Below are 18,055 nucleotides of genomic sequence, written 5' to 3'. Positions count from 1 at the left end.
TACATGTTTCTGGAGGACAACATACTGATTGGACAGGATTATATGGTGTGCTATGCTCACCACAGGTGTATCTACCCTCAAGATAGTTGAATGTATTTTACTTTCAAATATTTGAATATTTGAATATTATTATCTCTACATCAAGGAAATATAGAAAAGTCCCAAACACCATATAAAGGAACACCCTCCACTTCCAAACATTACCATGGTACCATAGTCAAATGTCGGATCTCCAGAATTCCACATCCATCCCACATGCCCATACATTTATCATATCCCTATGGCCCCCAAAGCCTCAGTCTAGAAATGCATAAACTCCAGTCCAAAATCTTTCTAAATATGATCACCCCAAATTCCCCCATCTCATCATCTAAAACAAATATGCACAGGAGTCTGGGTAGGATCCATCCTGGGAAAGCCTCCTCTTAATCTGAGAACATGTGACACTCCAAAATAAGCTATCTTTTCCCCAAATGCTTGGTGGAGCACACAAGGGACACCAACTGTACACTCTCCTGTTGCAGGGGTCACATGGAGTGAATAAAGGAGCGAATAGTAGTTTCAAAGAACACTTGGGAAACAATTAGTTCAAAGGTCTAGGATTCTCTGTAGTTCAGGACTCAACACTGGGTCTGTGGATCTGCCCATGGGGTCCGTTTTATTTTCTAGGATCTTTGCCAATGGATGAACATTATTTATTTATTTATTTATTTATTTATTTATTTATTTATTTATTTATTTTTCCCAGCAGTATGCTCTCTGCTGAGCTAAATCCGGGAGCCAATGGCCATTTTTCACACTGTCCTCTTCCTGTCCCGTGCAGTCGCTGGTGGGGGTGACCCTATTGCTACAGGTTTGTAAGAACCGTGTAGGGCTCTGCTGCATGAGCAAAGATTCATTGCACTTGGATAAGATCTAGCAATAACAAAATGACAAGACAGGTAATAAGCATGTTTTTTGTAGATGTGAAACCCCTAAATTTCATAAATTCATGAAGCTTATTTTTTAATAATTTAATTTTTTTAGTGTTCCAAGATTCATTGTTTATGCGCCACAGCCAGCGATCCATGCAATATTGGCCAGCATGGAAGTACATGTGTATCATGGTACTGTTCCAGAACTGTCCCATGTCTGCTTGTAATTAAACTAGTGATGAGGACAATCTGGGTGGAGGACGCCTTCAGGACCCGACAAGAAAGAGGCCATGTCCAGTGCAGGTGTGTGGTGAGATTGGGCATGAACATGCTGCCAGCCTGCTACTCCCCTGTGTGCCCCCCAAAACAGATGACCAGCGCCCCTACTCAGCCATGGGCTGATGAATAAGGAAGGCAAATGTGTGATCACCTGTGTCTCCCAGGGCAGAGAGAGCACATCAAGGCCCCCTATCCATGCACTATTGCTAAGTGAAAGTACACATACTGTATATATATATATATATATATATATATATATATGTATATATATATATATATATATATATATATCTCAAGAGCACGCCCCTACTTACACAGTGTATGAAAAGGATGTGTCCATTGACCCTTTTTTTATTGAACAATGTCATCCCTCTCTCCAAATCACAGGCATTCTAAGCACAAGATCGTCGGAATAGCTCCTTGCTCTCTGCAGCCTGACACCTCTGCTTTCTGTCCATGCCTCAATGAGATGTCCTTTACACTCAGCACAATGGTTCATATATGTTAGAAGCATTTACTATCCCATCCTGGTGAGCATACAACCCACTGAGAGCCTCAGACCTTGCAAGTCAGAATAAACAATGAAACAGCAGCCCTGGAAACCCATCTGGCTGTTTCTCATGAAATTAAAGATGGACACTCATAACATGTTACCTGGAAATCCCACTGCTGAGTATTTGCTCCATAAGTATGAAATCCCATGTTCAAACAAAAGGCCAAGTGAATATTCAGTGTCTCATGTTGGAAGCTAAGAACAACTCAGAAGGCTTTCTAAGTTTAAAGAAACAATCCAAATAGAAAGCATCCAACAATGGAACAGTATTCTACAATAAGAAGTCACAATATTGATGCACACATCAACCCAGGGGAACCTTACGGACACGACACTGAGTGAAGGTTGGCACTTTCAGAGATTACAAAGGCCGTGTAGCCTGGGGAATTAACAAAGCCAACTAGGAGCAAAAGTGGTTTGGTTGGGCTTTCTTCATCTCTTGCTTCCCCATACGCAGATGATGAGCTCCTCTGCTTCAGGCTACATGCTGTCCTACTGTCCACAGTGTCTTGACAAATGGATTTTTCCACAGGAATGAACCAAACAACCCCAGGCCCATCTGAGGGAGAAATGCTGAGACCAGGGTCTAACATGAGTTCTGACATCAGCTGTCCCCTCTAGGGTCTGCATCTCTGGCTCTCTCATTCAGGTGAGTAGGAATAGTTTAGGACACCTCCAATGGGTCCATCCGTCTCCTGCTACTGCCTCTCCCCACAACCTGAGGGCTAGACATATAGGAACACTGCTTACTGGGTTATTCCACCTCTACCTTTCCCAGTGCAAAATTCTTGGCAGGGTCTGTAGCTGCCTTTGGGGTCAAACATAAGCTTCCATCCTCATTCAGTTCGGGAACAGATTGCCTATTTTAGAGGTAGGAGGCAACTTAATTTCTCTGTTCCTTGTCAGTACTGGTGGTATGAGACTCCTGCCATAGAAATCAGGGTTGGTATAATCAGGGTCCCACCAGCCCCAGTACAGTGTGCACAGGGCAGGACTTCTATCCTAGGAGAAGGTCTGGGTGGAATGTGTGTGCCCCATGTCCCAGTGGCACCTATTTGGGGCTTGACCTCACAGCAAAAATCATGGGCCAGAATGGGGGTCACTTTTGCACTGTTCTGGGAAAGAGTCCTCTGATGGGTGCTGGGCACATGGAAACCTAGGTTTTGGCTGCACCAGTCTTGAGTGGAGGTGCCAGATGTGTTGCATGTTACATACCTGTAGTCCCAGCTGCATGGAGTGGAGTTTCCATGTGTTGAGCTGGGATGGGGAAAGAAAGGAGCATATCTTAGGGCAAATACTCTAGCTGATACTTGTGTTAGTAGATTTCCTGAATAAAATGCTTTTCATGTGCTCTTTGCCGCCAAGGCCATTTCCAGAGCCTGTAAATACATTTAAGTTTGAATTTAAATTCCTGTTAGGGTACAATATGATATTAGTTTCAACAAGTGATTCAACACTTCCATACAACCCCTGCTGCTCATCACAACACGTGCACTCCCTAATCCCCAAAACTTATGTGACCCATCCCCCTACCCACTTCCTGTCTGATAACCCTGTTTGTTCTCTATGGCTTATAGTCTGTTTCTTGGTTTTCCTCTCTCTCTCTCTCTTTTTTTTCTTTTTGTGACTTTGTTCTTGTGTTTTCTTTCTTAAATTACACATATGCCTTAAGCAAGATGCTACTTTTCTTTCTCTGAATGTGTTATTTCACTTAATATAAGAGTCTGTATCTCTATCCATTTGTGGTAAATGACAAAATTTCGTTTTCCTTATGGCTAATATGCTACTGTATATGTAAACCACATGTTAGTTATCCATTCATTCGTGCAAGGACATAAGCATAGCTGTTACCATGGCTTTGCTATTAGGGATAATGTTGCCATAACCATCAGGCTGCAAATTTCCCTTTGAATTTCTGCAGTCTTTGGGTAAGTATTCATAGTGTGAATGCTTGATCAAAGGATAGTTATATTTTCAGCTGTCTGATGAACCTCCATACTGTCTTCCAGAGTTCCTGCAACATTTTCTCTCCCACCAACAGTCCATGAGGGTTCTCTTTTCTCTGTATCCTCCCCAACATCTGTCATTTCTTGTGTTCTTGATTTTAGCCATTCTGAGAGGTGTGACTGGATATCTAATCATAGTTTTGATTGTATTTACCTGATGCCAAGTGACGAGCATCTTTTCATGTATCTGTTGAACATCTGTAAGTTTCCCTTGTACAAATGTCTACTTGTGTCTTCTTTCCATTTTTTTTAATTGGATTCTTTAGTTTTTGGAGTTCAGTTTTGTAGTATATATAGAAAGCCCCAAAGACTCCTCCAAATGTGTCTGCTAGTACTGATAAATGAATTCAGTAAAGTTACAGGATACAAACTCAACATAGTAAATTAAGTGGCATTTCTATTTTTTTTCTTTTATTTTTTAAGGATTTTTAGATATTTGTCAGAAAGAGAGAGAGAGCACAAAAAAGGGGGGAGAGGCAGGGAGAGGGAGAAGCAGGGTCCTTGCAGAATAAGTAGCTGATGCAGGACTCAATCCTAGGACCATGGGATCATGACCTGAGCCGAAAGCTGCAACTTAACTGATTGAGTCACACAGGTGTCCCTTCAGTTGCATTTCTGTATACCCATAATGAAGCAGCACAAAGTGAAATCAAGGAATCAATCCCATTTAAAACTGAATAAATAGGGCAAGATGATGCAGAATTTGGAGATGCTGTTTCAAACGGCCCCCTCAAGTGAGCTGATTATCTACCAGAACATTCTGAACGCCTATGAAATCAGCCTGAGATGTAGGATTATACACTTCTGGATCTCTACAGGGGCAGAATATGCCAGTGGACAGGTAAAGTGGAGTGGGAACATTGGACTGATATCGAAAGATAAACAAGAGGAGGAGGGAGCCACCACAAGTGACCCAATGGAAAGTAATACCCCAATATGATAGTGCCCTGTGGTTGGGGACCAGCATTAACTTGGAGTTCTGTTAAAAGCGCGCAAAAAGAGCAAAAGGTCTTAAGGGTCAATTTGTGGAATCAGGTAGTCATAGGCATGGACTTAAGCTTTGGGGCAGCCACCACCAGTGACCACCCCTCCCAGAGAGAGTGCAGTGAAGCCTCCAGACCATGGTCTCTGGGCTGCTGGTTCATATGAGAGAGTCTTGGTGGACGCCAGCCAGGGCTCTCTAGAACCACAGCCTTTTGAACTCTATGTGCATGCTGCAAGATGTGGGCCTGAGCCACGCTTCACACTACCCCCTGAAAGAGGTCCTTCTGGGCACCAGCTGGTGGGTGCTTGAACTGGCCTAGATTCTGTACACTCCCAGCCTGTGCATGAAAATCTCAGCACTCTGTCTCTGTTTGGGATCTTTTGGGCGGTCTGGACCTGCCCAGAGAGACAACCAGAATCAAGCTCCCTGGACCAATATCATAGTATTAGTAGCACAGGGGTGCAGAGACAAGCCAGAGCTCCTATGATCCCTCAGAAGGTGGCTGGGGATGTGCTATGCCAGTGGGAGGTGGCAAAAGGGGTGTCTGTGTTTTCCAGACCAACTGGAGGCGAACGGACTGAGGCTTCTCTCTGAGACAGAGGTCTGAGTGCAGTTTGCTTTCCTCTAAACCTCTGAAGAACCCACAAAAGCCACAAGAGGGGAAAAGAACACACACACAAAAACAAAACAACAATAACAACAAAAAAACACCTCCAGAGAACAGAAGTCTGAAAAACTGGTTTCCTCAGAGCCTAACCACTTAATAGGGGGAAGGCGGATTCAACTCTAGCAGCACTGCCTGAAAAACAGCACGGCAGGCCCCACCCCCAGAAAGCCAGCCAAAGAAAAAAAAAAAAGAGGACAACCACCACAGTAGCCGGATAAAACTGTAAAACACCAATATCAGGGGAAAAGAAGATATTAAGCCCCCGGCATTTCCCTAAAACCAGTACACTTCATAGAGACAACCTTCATTTTTAATTCATTCCCAGGATTCTCATTCTTTTTATTTTATTTTTTTATAATTTTAACCTATTTACCATCACAATGAGAGGTTCCATACAACAAATTCCATAAAAACATTTTACTTGAACATTTTATACATATATCTGTGTTTTTCTTTTAATTACTATTTTTTAATATTCATATAGAGATAAGCTTCAGTGTAATCCTCTTTCCCCAATCAATACTACCCCTATAAACAAACCAGGTTTTTTTTTAAAGATTTTATTTATTTATTTGACAGACAGAGATCACAAGTAGGCAGAGAGGCAAGCAGAGAGAGAGGGGGAAGCAGGCTCCCCGATGAGCAGAGAGCCCGATGCGGGGCTCGATCCCAGGACCCTGAGATCATGACCTGAGCTGAAGGCAGAGGCTTAACCAACTGAGCCACTCAGGCGCCCCTAAAACCAGTTTTAATCCCCCTTTACCTCTGGAAAGTTGAGTCCTTTAATAAAGATATCAAGATACACCCAGGAAGAATCACAATAACCTTCCTCTCCCACACTTAGAATTTATAACCACCCTCCCATCTTTTTCTTCTGTCAGTGTTTCTGTATATTTGTTTTTGTTCTGGTGTTATATAAATCTTATACATGGGGTTCATTTTGGCTGTGTTCTTTTTTTTTTTTTTTTCTTTTCATTTACTTTTGTCCGTCTTTGTGTTTGCCCGTTTTTGTTTGTATACCTTATAAATCTAACCTTTGGGTCTCATTCTGGATGGGTCTTCTCTTTTTTTTATTCCTCTCTCTCTTTCTCTATCTCTTTTCTTTCTTTTTGGTGGGGACTCCTGATTGTTCAGAAACAGTCCAGGGCGCACCATGCCTGGATCACGGTTGTTACCTTCAGCTACACATCCCTTCAGCCATGTCTTACCAAAATGACTAGGAGGAAGAGGAATTCCCAAAAGAGGAAAAATTCAGAGACTGTGCTCTCACCATCAGAGCTATTGGATATGGACATAAACAATATGTCAGAAAGGGAATTCAGGCTAACTATTATCCAGGCAATGGCTAGGGTGGAGAAAACCATTAATGACAATATAGAATTGATTAACACAAAAGTGAAAGCCACCAAAAAAAGGGAATAAGGTAAACATGCTATCAATTAGTTTCAGTCTAATATAAATTCTCTAACAGCTTGGGTAATTGAGGCAGAAGATAAAATTAGTAATCTAGAGGACAAACTCATAGAGAAAAAGGATCAGGAGGAGGCCTGGAACAAACAGCTTAGAAACCATGAAAACATAATTAGGGAAATAAATGATGCCATGAAAAGTTCCAATGTAAGGATTATTGGAATCCCTGAGGGGGAGGAGAAAGAAAGAGTAGAGGATATATTTGAAAAAATTCTCCATGAAAATTTTCCCGATCTTGTGAATGCAACTAGCATTCCTCTCCTAGAGGCAGAATGGTTTCCCCCCAAGGCCATAGAATCTAGAAAGTATTTGAGACACCTGATTGTGAAATTGATGAATCATAATTTTAGAAAGGAAATCTTGAATGCAGCTAGGGGGAAGAGATTCCTTATGTACAGAGAAAAGCCCAGCAGAATAACATCAGACCTGTCCACAGAAACCTGAAAAGCCAGAAAAGGCTGGCAAGATGTATTCAGGGAACTAAATGAGAAGAACATGCAGCCAAGAATACTTTATCCAGCAAGACTGACATTCAAAATGGATGGAGAGATAAAGATCTTCCAAGACTGGAAAGGTTTAAAAGAGTATGTGGCCACCAAGCCAGCACTGCAAGAAATATTAAGGGGTGTTCTATAAAAGAAGAAAGAGCCCAAGAGTGTCATTGAACAGAAATTTATGGAGACAATATATGGAAACAAGAACTTCACAGGAAACACAATATCAACAAAAACGCTCTCAATAATCACTCTCAATGTGAATGGCCTAAACACTGCCATAAAATGGCACAGGGTTGCAGAGTGATAAAATGACAGGACTCACCCATATGTTGTCTACAAGAGACCCATTTAGAACCTAAGGATACACCCAGACTGAAAGTGAAGGGATGGAGAAGCATCTTTCCTGCCAATAGGCCTCAAAAGAAGGCTGGGGTAGTGATTCTCAAAACAGATAAATTAGATTTTAAACTAAAGCCTATACTCAGAGTTAAAGAAGGAAACTACATCATTCTTAAAGGGTCTATCTACCAAGAAGATCTAACAATTGTAAACATTTATGCCCCCAATACAGAAGCAGCCAACTACATAAGACAACAGTTAATCAAGATAAAGAGTCATATTGTTGGGGCGCCTGGGTGGCTCAGTGGGTTAAACCCTCTGCCTTCAGCTCAGGTCATGATCCCAGGGTCCTGAGATCGAGCCCCACATCAGGCTCTCTGCTCAGCAGGAAGCCTGGTTCCTCCTCTCTCTCTTTCTGCCTGCCTCTCTGCCTACTTGTAATCTCTCTGTCAAATAAATAAATAAATAAATAATCTTAAAAAAAAAAGTCATATTGTTATGAATGCATGAATAGTAGGGGATCTTAACACACCACTCTCAATAGCAGACAGATCATCCAAGCGGTAAATCAAGAATGAAATAAGAGCATTGAATGACATATTGACCAAATGGACCTCATAGATATATACAGAACATTCCACCCTAAAAGAAAAAGAACAAAACAAACAAACAGAATACTCATTCTTCTTGAGTGCACATAGAACATTCTCCAGAATAGTTCACATACTCAGTCACAAATCAGGACTCAACTGATACTAAAATACTGAGATTATTCCCTGTATATTCTCAGATCACAATGCTTTGAAACTGGAACTCAATCACAAGAAAAAGTTTGGAAGGAATTCAAACACATGGAAGCTAAATACCACCTTGCTATGGAATGTTTGCATCAACAAGGAAATCAATGAAATTAAATAATTCATGGACACCAATGAGAATGAAGCCTCTTCGGTCCAAAACCTATGGGATACAGCAAAGGCAGTCCTAAAGGCAAATACATAGCCATCCAAGCCTCCCTCAAAACAACTGAAAAATCCAGAATACACCAGCTGTCTTTACACCTTAAACAACTGGAGAATCAACAACAAATTAAGCCAACCCCACACACAAGAACGGAAATAATCAGTATTAGAGCAGAGATCAATGATATAGAAACGAGAGATACAGTAGAAAGCATCAACGAAACTAGAAGCTGGTTTTTTGAAGGAATCAATAAGATTGATAAACCATTGGCCAAACTAATCCAAAATAAAAGATAGAGGACCCGAATTCACAAAATTATTAGTGAAAAGGGAGAGATCAAGACCAACACCTAGGAAATAGAAACAATCATCAGTAAATATTGCCAAGAGTTATATGCCAATAGGTTAAGCAACCTAGATGAAATGGTTGCATTCCTGGAAAAGTATAAACTTCCAAAATTGAATCAGGAAGAAATTGGCAACCTGAATAGACTAATATCTAGTAACAAGATTGAAGCAGTGATCAAACCTTCCAAAGAATGAGAGTCCAGGACCTGAGAGATTCCCTGTGGAATTCTACCAAAGTTTCAAAGAATAAATAATACCTATTCTACTGAGCTGCTTCAAAAATTGGAAGCAGAAGGAAAATTCCAGACTCTCCTTATGAAGCCAGCATTACCTTGACCTGATCCCAAACTAGGTAAAGACCCCACTGAAAAGGAGAATTTCAGACCAATACGCCTGATAAATATGGATGCCAAGATTCTCAACAAGATCCTAGCTGATAGGATCCAACAGTATATTAAAAAGATTATCCTCCACTATAGGTGGGATTTACCCTGGGGTGCAAGGGTCGTTCAACATTCGCAAATCAATGTGGTAGAACAAATCAATAAGAGAAGAGAGAAGAACCACATGGTCCTCTCAACTGATGCAGAAAAAGAGCATTTGACAAGATACAGCATCCATTCCTGATTAAAACACTTCAAAGTATAGGGTAGAGGGAACTTCCTAAATTTCATAAAATCTATCTATGAAAAGCCCACAGCAAATATCATCCTCAAGGGGAAAAGCTTACAGCCTTCCCTGTGAGATCAGGAACACGAAAAGGATACCCACTCTCACCACTTCTGTTCAACATTGCATTAGAAGTCCTAGCAACAGCAATCAGACAACAAAGAGAAATAAAAGGTATCCAAATCGGCAATGAAGAAGTCAAACTCTCTCTTCACAGATGACATGATACTTTATATGGAATGAGTATTCAAAAGACTCCACCCCCAAACTATGGGATCTCTTACAGGAATTCAGTAATGTGGCAGGATACAAAATCAAGGTACAGAAATCAGTTGCTTTCTTACACAATAACAATGAAAATATAGAAAAGGAAATTAAAGAATCAATTCCATTTCCAAAGCACCAAGAATCATAAGATACCTGGGAATAAACCTAAGCAAAGAGGTAAAGGATCTGTACTCGAGGAACTACAGAACACTCATGAAAGAAATTGAAGAAGACAGAAAAAGATGGGAAACCATTCCATGCTCATGGATTGGGAGAATAAACATAGTTAAAATGTCTATACTGCCCAGAGCAATCTATACTTTTAATGCCATTCTGATCAAAATTCCACCAGCATTTTTCAAAGAGCTGGAGCAAACAATCCTAAAAGTTGTATGGAACCAGAAGATACACTGAATTGTTAAGGAAATGTTGAAAAAGAAAAAAAAATGGGGGGCATCCCATTGCCTTATTTCAAGCTTTACTACAAAGCTGTGATCACCAAGACAGCTTGGTACTGACACAAAAACAGACACATAGACCAGTGGAATAGAGTAGAGAGCCCAGTATGTACCCTCAACTCTATGGTCAAATAATCTTCAACAAAGCAGGAAAATATATACAGTGGAAAAACGACAGTCTTCAATAAATGGTACTGGGAAAATTGGACAGCTACATGTAGCAGAATGAAACTTGACCATTCTCTTACACCATACACAAACATAAACTCTAAATGGATGAAGGACCTCAATGTGAGACAGGAATCCATCAGAATCCTAGAGGAAAACATAGGCAGTAACCTCTTCGACATCGGCCACAGTAACTTCTTTCAAGATATGTCTCCAAAGGCAGTGGAAACAAAAGCGAAAATGAACTTTTGAGACTTCATCAAGATTAAAAGCTTCTGCACAGCAAAGGAAAGAGTCAACAAAACAACTAGGCAACCCACAGAATGGGAGGAGATATTCACAATTGACAATGCAGACAAAAGGCTGATATCTAAGATCTATAAAGAACTTCTCAGACTCAACACACACAGAACAGATAATCATGTCAAAAAAATGGGCAGAAGACATGAACAGACACTTCTCCAATGAAGACATACAAATGGCTAACAGACAGATGAAAAAATGTTCATCATCACTAGCCACCAGGGAGATTCAAATCAAAACCACATTGAGGGGTGCCTGGGTGGCTCAGTGGGTTAAGTCTCTGCCTTCGGCTCAGGTCATGATCTCAGGGTCCTGGGATCGAGTCCCGCATCGGGCTCTCTGCTCAGCAGGGAACCTGCTTCCTCCTCTCTCTCTGTCTGCCTCTCTGCCTACTTGTGATCTCTCGCTGTCAAATAAATAAATAAAATCTTTAAAAAAATCACATTGAGATCCCACCTTCCACCAGTTAGAATGACTATTATATATATTTTTTAATTTTATTTATTTATTAGAGAGAGAGAGAAGCACTTCCCTGCTCAGTAGAGAACCCCATGCAGGGCTTGATCCCAAGACCCCGAGATCCTGAGCTGGGCTGAAGGCAGAGGCTTAACCCACTGAGTCAATGAAGGATACAGAATGGCCAAAATTAACAAGGCAGTAAAGAAAATGTGTTGGAGAAGATGTGGAGAAAGGGGAACCCTCTTACACTGTTGGAGGGAAAGCAAGTGTGTGCAGCCACATTGGAAAACAATGTGGAGTTTTCTTAATAAAATAAAAATAGAGCTTCCCTATGACTCTGCAATTGCACTACTGGGTATTTACCCCAATGGTACAGATGTAGTGTACCCCATCTGTACCCCAATCTTCGTAGCACAGTCATCAAACTGTGGAAAGAACAAAGATTCCTTTCAATGGACAAATGGGTAAAGAAGATGTGGTCCATATACACTATGGAGTATTATGCCTCCATCAGAAAGATGAATACCCAACTTTTGTATCAACATAGATGGGACTGGAGGAGATTTTGCTAAGTGAAATAAGTCAAGCAGAGAGAACCAATTCACCATATGGTTTCGCTTATTTGTTGAGCATAAGGAACAACACAGAAGACATGATAAAATGGAGAGAAGAAGTGAGTTGGAGGAAGTTGGAGGGGGAAAGGAACCATGAGAGACTGTGGACTCTGAGAAACAAACTGAGGGTTTTGGAGGGGAGGGGTTTGGGCCCTTGGGTGAGCCTGGCTTTGGGTATTATGCAGGGCATGTATTGCATGGAGCACTGGGTGTGGTGCATAAACAGTGAATTCTGCAACACCCAAAAGAAATTTTTAAAAATAAATAAATAAATAAGTAAATAGATAAATAAATAATGAATAAATATAAATTTAAAGTATTAGAAATGGGCAGAAGTCATGGATAAAATCTTTAAAGTATTAAAAAATAAGTATAAAAATACCTATACCACCCAAGAAATATGTACTCAATGAAATACCTATCAAAATATCAACAAAACCAGAGGGAAGAAAACCATGAGAGACTGTGGACTCAGAAAAATACTGAAGGTTTTGGAGGGGAGGGGGTGGGACGTTGGGTGATCCTGGTGGTGGGTACTAAGAATGGCACATATTGCATGGAGCATTTGGTGTGGTGCATAAACAATGAATCTTGGAACACTGAAAAAGTAAAATAAAATTAAACAAAATATATCAACCACAATTATCACAGAGTGGAAGCAAACAATTCTACAACTTGCATGGAATGACAAAAGATCCCTAGCCAAAGTAATCCTGAAAAATAAAAGCAAACCTGGATACCTCAGGATTCTGGATTTAAAGGCATATTACACATATCTGATCATCAAGACCATATTTTACTGGCACAGAAAGAGATGTATAGATCAGTGGAACAGAAATAAATACTCAGGTTGGACCCACAACCCTGTTGCCAATGAATCTTCAACAAAGCATGAAAGAACATCCAGTGGAAAAAAGACAGTCTCTTCAACACATGGGTTTGGTGAAACTGGACAGCCACATGCTGAAGAATGAAGCCAGACCACTTTTCTTTTTTACACAATACACAAAAATAGATTTAAAATGGTTGAAATACCTTAATGTGACACAAGAAACCATCAAAATCCTGGCTGAGACCACAGACTAATCTACTTCATATAATCCATACAAATTCTTACTGGATTTATCTCCTGAGGCAAAGGAAACAAAAGCAAAAATAAATTTTTTGGACTTCAATTTATATATATATATATATATATATATAATATAAAAATAATATATATTTATATATATTATATATAATATATATTATATATATGATATATATAATATATAATAAATAATTATATTGTATATTATTATATTATATATTATTTATTATATTATATTATATTATTAATATATTATTTATTTATTATATTATTAATATATTATATATAATTATATATAATATATATTATATATAATATAATTATATATATATAAATATATATATAATTATATATATTGCTTTTGTGTGTATATATATACACACATACGTGTGTGTGTGTACACACATACATATATATGTGTGTGTGTGTGTGTGTATAGAGAGAGAGAGAGAGGGAGAGAGAGAGAGAGAAAACCCAACTACTTCTGTGCAGCAAATGAAATAATCAACAAAATTAAAAGGCAAACTCTGGAATATGAGAAGATACTTACAAATTTCATATCTGATAAAGGGCTAGTATCAAAAATATCTAAGTAGCTTGTAAATATTTCCCACATTTTTAGTAGAGAGCATGTCAGTGGAGCTCAGCATATTGTCATGATAGAAGCAGAATTCTTGTCTTTCACATTTGTATTGTGCTAAGATCTCACTACACATGAGAGCCATCCTCTTAACAAAATTTTAATTGTGTAGCACAGTATTGTTCTTTTGCAGGTGCAGGGTTTTGGAGGACATATCTAGAACTTAGTTATGTAGCATAACAGAAAATCATACCTCTTGAAATATTGGCAACTCACCATTGGCCCTCCTACTAACCCCTGGAAACTGTCATTCCACTCTCTGAATTCAAATTAAGCTGCCCATTGTTGGAAAGGCCAATATTGAAGAGATGAGTTTTGACTGGAAAGGGATGTGTTTTATTCAGGAGTCTAGCCACATTGGCAGAAGGCACACCCTTTTTCAAAAGCCAACACTGAAATTTCTGCCTAAAATAGGAGATTTTAAATGGGGTTTTGAATACTTGATTAAAGAAGGGAGTGCAATGGTTGGCAACATTTCTTATTCACATCCGAGCTGTATGATGCCAACTACAAAAGTAACCTCACCCCCTCTGTGTCTCCGGCTGAGAAAGGAACCACACATGGTGCCAAAGTCCAGGAAAGAACCAAAATAGAGGATTAGAGTGAACAACCCTTGGGTCTCACATGTGGTCAGCAGTACATTCTGTTTTCACTGTTGTGAGAAAAAAAAAAATAACATACAAACTTGTAACTCATCTATCGTTACACAGAGTAGTGGGGAATATATTACTCAGTAAGCTCAAGGGAAACTTTAAAATAAAAACCAAAAGGTTCAAATGACTTTCCAATGAATGGTAAACCAGGATAAGACAGGTAACACTGCAAAGACATTTTCATCAACGTCTATAACGTAAAATTTGTAATGTCCACCTCTGCATGTCAAGGAAGTAGGAACAGTGATGCCTATAGTGAATGATGGGGGGTAATCCACAGAAAGTGGACCCAGAAATACCACAGGAGATGGAAAAGGTAAAGGAGTTTATTGCATTATTACTGTATATCATGTATTCAAGTATCTGGAGGAAAGATTGAACGTGTTGAATCTGGAGAAGCCTCTGAGTCCAACACACTTCCCATGTCTATGTGAGCATCCATCTCTCACACATCCACCCAGCTGCACTGGTGTGCAGGTCCACCCACTGCCACACCCTGTGACTGTGACCTCATCTCCACAGGTGGCCCCCAGGTGTGGGGTGCTGGTAGTCTGAAGTAGCTCTCTATTCTGTCAGATGCTCTAGACCTGGCCCTCACTAGGATCTACCCTTGATCCCTTCTTGTTGACAGATATCTCTGAGCAGGGGCCTGAGGCTGGCAGATGGCCAGGTCATCATGAGGGAGCTCTTCTTGCTGCTTGCTGTCTGGGCAGGGCTGGCTCCTGTCCAATGTCCTCAAGGCCGTCCGTCATGGCGCTACATCTCCTCTGAGGTGGTCATTCCCAGGAAGGAGCTGCACCATGGCAAAGGTGTTCAGATGCCAGGTTGGCTGTCCTACAGCCTGCGATTTGGGGGCAAGAGGCACGTTATCCACATGCGGCGCAAGAAACTGTTTTGGTCCAGACATCTGCTGATGATGACTCAGGACGACCAAGGAGCCTTGCAGATGGACTATCCCTTCATCCCTCCAGACTGTTACTACCTCGGCTACCTGGAGGAGATTCCTCTTTCCATGGTCACTGTGGACACATGCTATGGGGGTCTTGAAGGTATCATGAAGTTGGATGACCTCGCCTATGAAATCAAACCCCTCAGCAATTCCCAAAGGTTTGAACATGTTGTTTCTCAGATAGTGGCAGACACCAAAGCAGTGGGACCTACCTATAAACTGGGACATCAGGAGGTTAGAGATCCCCTATTCTCTCAAGCAAATGCCAGCGTTGTCCCCAGGATCTCTAGTAAGATGTATTCATCCCATCATGGAAATATCAAAGCACTTGCTCTCAGTTCCAACTCAATGTATACTGTGTTCAACAACGTGTCAAAATGTGCCCAATTCCTCATAAGGGTATTTAGTTTAGTTGACACATTTTTTCAAGGTATTGATGTAGCCTATTATATTTCGTCCATGATCATTTATGATCAGCGAGATCCAGCTTCCATGGGTGATTATCATGTGACACAGAATCCATATTTTCGGCATTATGAGAATCATGTGTTTCCAAGTCTTCAACCACATTCATCCATAATGTTGATAAAAGAGGGGCCACGGGATCATAATTATGAGCCTGTTGCATATGGTATATGCCGTTATCGAAACCTCATCATGATTGGTTATTTTGGCAGACCGTATTTATTTTTGTCTATCATAGCAACACAAAAGGTGGGAAGAAGTGCTGGTATGTACTATGATGATTTATACTGTTTTTGCCAGAGAAGGTCCACTTGCATTATGTACATACCACCTGGTCTGACAGATTCCTTCAGTAACTGTTCCTATGCACACATTCAGCACATAGTGGGTGGTCGTGTACTTGAGTGCATGTACAGAACCCAACATGACTATTTCAATAAAAGCCTGACCCACAGTCGTTGTGGAAACCGCATAGTGGATCAAGGTGAGGAGTGTGACTGTGGCTCCTTCAAACAGTGTTACTACAACCCCTGCTGTACGAATGCTTGTTTGTTCACCAGTGGCAGCAAATGCAATACAGGCAGGTGCTGTACAAACTGCACCTATTCCCCTCCTGGGACACTCTGCAGACCCATCCAAAATATATGCGATCTTCCCGAGTACTGCCGTGGGGTGTCCTTGGCATGTCCTGATGATTTCTATATGCAAGATGGAACCCCATGCACCGAAGTGGGCTACTGCTATCATGGAAATTGCACTGACCGCACTGTGCACTGCCAAGAAATCTTTGGTAAAAATGCTGTGAAAGGTGAAAAACCTTGCTATGACATAAATAGAAGAGGAGATAGATATGGACACTGTAGAAGAGAAGATCGGATAATGAAACCTGATGCCTGTGCCATCGAAGACATTTATTGTGGAAGGCTGCAGTGTGGTAATGTCACACACCTCCCCCGCTTGCAAGAACACGTGGGATTCCATCAGTCTCTAATCTCAGGATTCTGGTGTTTTGGGCTGGACTCACATCGCTCCACAGGAACAAATGATGTTGGTCATGTGAGACCAGGTACACCCTGTGGTCCTGGAAAGATCTGTTACAATACCTACTGCAATGGCAGTGCAGCTCAGCTGAATTATGACTGTTTACCTGAGAAATGCAGTCACAGGGGGATTTGCAACAATAACAGGAACTGTCATTGTCACATAGGCTGGGATCCTCCACGCTGCATTGATAGAGGTGCTGGTGGGAGCACAGACAGTGGACCCCCTCCACGTAGAATGCGGTCAGTCAGGCAAAATGATGAATCTCTGGTGTATCTGAGAGTGGTCTTTGGTCGCATTTATGCCTTAATAGCTGTATTCCTGTTTGGCGTCGCCACAAATGTAAGAACAATCAGGACAGTTAGAGTTAAGGAAGAGAAAGCTGATGAAGCCAATCCTGGAATTAGACTCCAGACCCCCAAACAACAATAGGCAACCCACAGGAGCATGAGTGAAACTCTACAGTAAGGAAGTGGCAAAGCTGACATCCACATTTCCAGGGATCTGCAAGAGACAAAGTGTTACCAACACAAGTCACCCGAATTTCACACTAAGTCTGTGACCAGCACTCTGAAATAAACTGTGAAAAGCACATTCTCTGGCTTCTTTATATTTGTCTAAGACTGTAGGAGCCCACACTGATCCTAAGACACTGTCCAGGTACCTGACTCAGCAGCTGGGACTTGAGCTGAGGTCTTGTGGTGAAGAATTAAGGCAAGTTGTCACAGGCTTCTGAAGGAGAACATTCATGACATGCTCCAAAACAATGCTCTTGAGCACTGAGGATTTTCTCATTGTCTAGGTAATCTCTCCTTCTGCAGTCCCAAGGAGAGTTCAGGGCAATGGAGGGCTATTCCCCACCCATACTGCCTGTCCCACACTGGGATGCCTTTGGGAAGTAGGAGAGGGTGTCTGGTGTGTGATCCTACCCAGCACAAGCTATCCCACCCTGAAGAGCATGTTCTTGAATATGGAAGACTGAGACCATGATCCTGAACATTGCATCTCATAAAATCAATCAGAAAAATAGGTAGAAGTACTCATTGATGACTCTGGTATCCAGAGAGAATACTAGGAAGATCATTCCTCCCTTCTCTCTTAGTCTGCATTCCAGGGAGCTGAGCAGTGACAGTAGCTAAGCATGTGTGGTAAGAAAATCAACTTGTTCTGAGCTGCTGCCTGGGCATGGGGCACAGAGTCCCATGTACACTCCCTCCCATCACCCTTACATAAGGGCCTGCCTGGAATTCCCACTCTGG

General features: G+C 41.1%; 1 protein-coding gene across 1 annotated transcript; it reads left to right on the top strand.

The window, feature by feature from the left end:
- Positions 1–15,017: 15,017 nt before the first annotated feature.
- On the top strand, positions 15,018–17,228 carry LOC308346754 (disintegrin and metalloproteinase domain-containing protein 21-like; the record flags this gene model as incomplete). Its single annotated transcript, XM_080809779.1, has 1 exon — positions 15,018–17,228. One exon carries the CDS (start codon positions 15,018–15,020, stop codon positions 17,226–17,228), a length of 2,211 nt encoding a protein of 736 aa, XP_080665905.1.
- Between the last annotated feature and the right edge of the window lie 827 nt (positions 17,229–18,055).

This window comes from Martes martes (genome assembly GCF_963455335.1).
Source record: "Martes martes genome assembly, chromosome: 7".
Lineage (NCBI taxonomy): Eukaryota > Metazoa > Chordata > Mammalia > Carnivora > Mustelidae > Martes > Martes martes.
The sequence above is the reverse complement of the archived record's forward strand: the minus strand, read 5'-3'. Positions and strand labels throughout refer to the sequence as shown.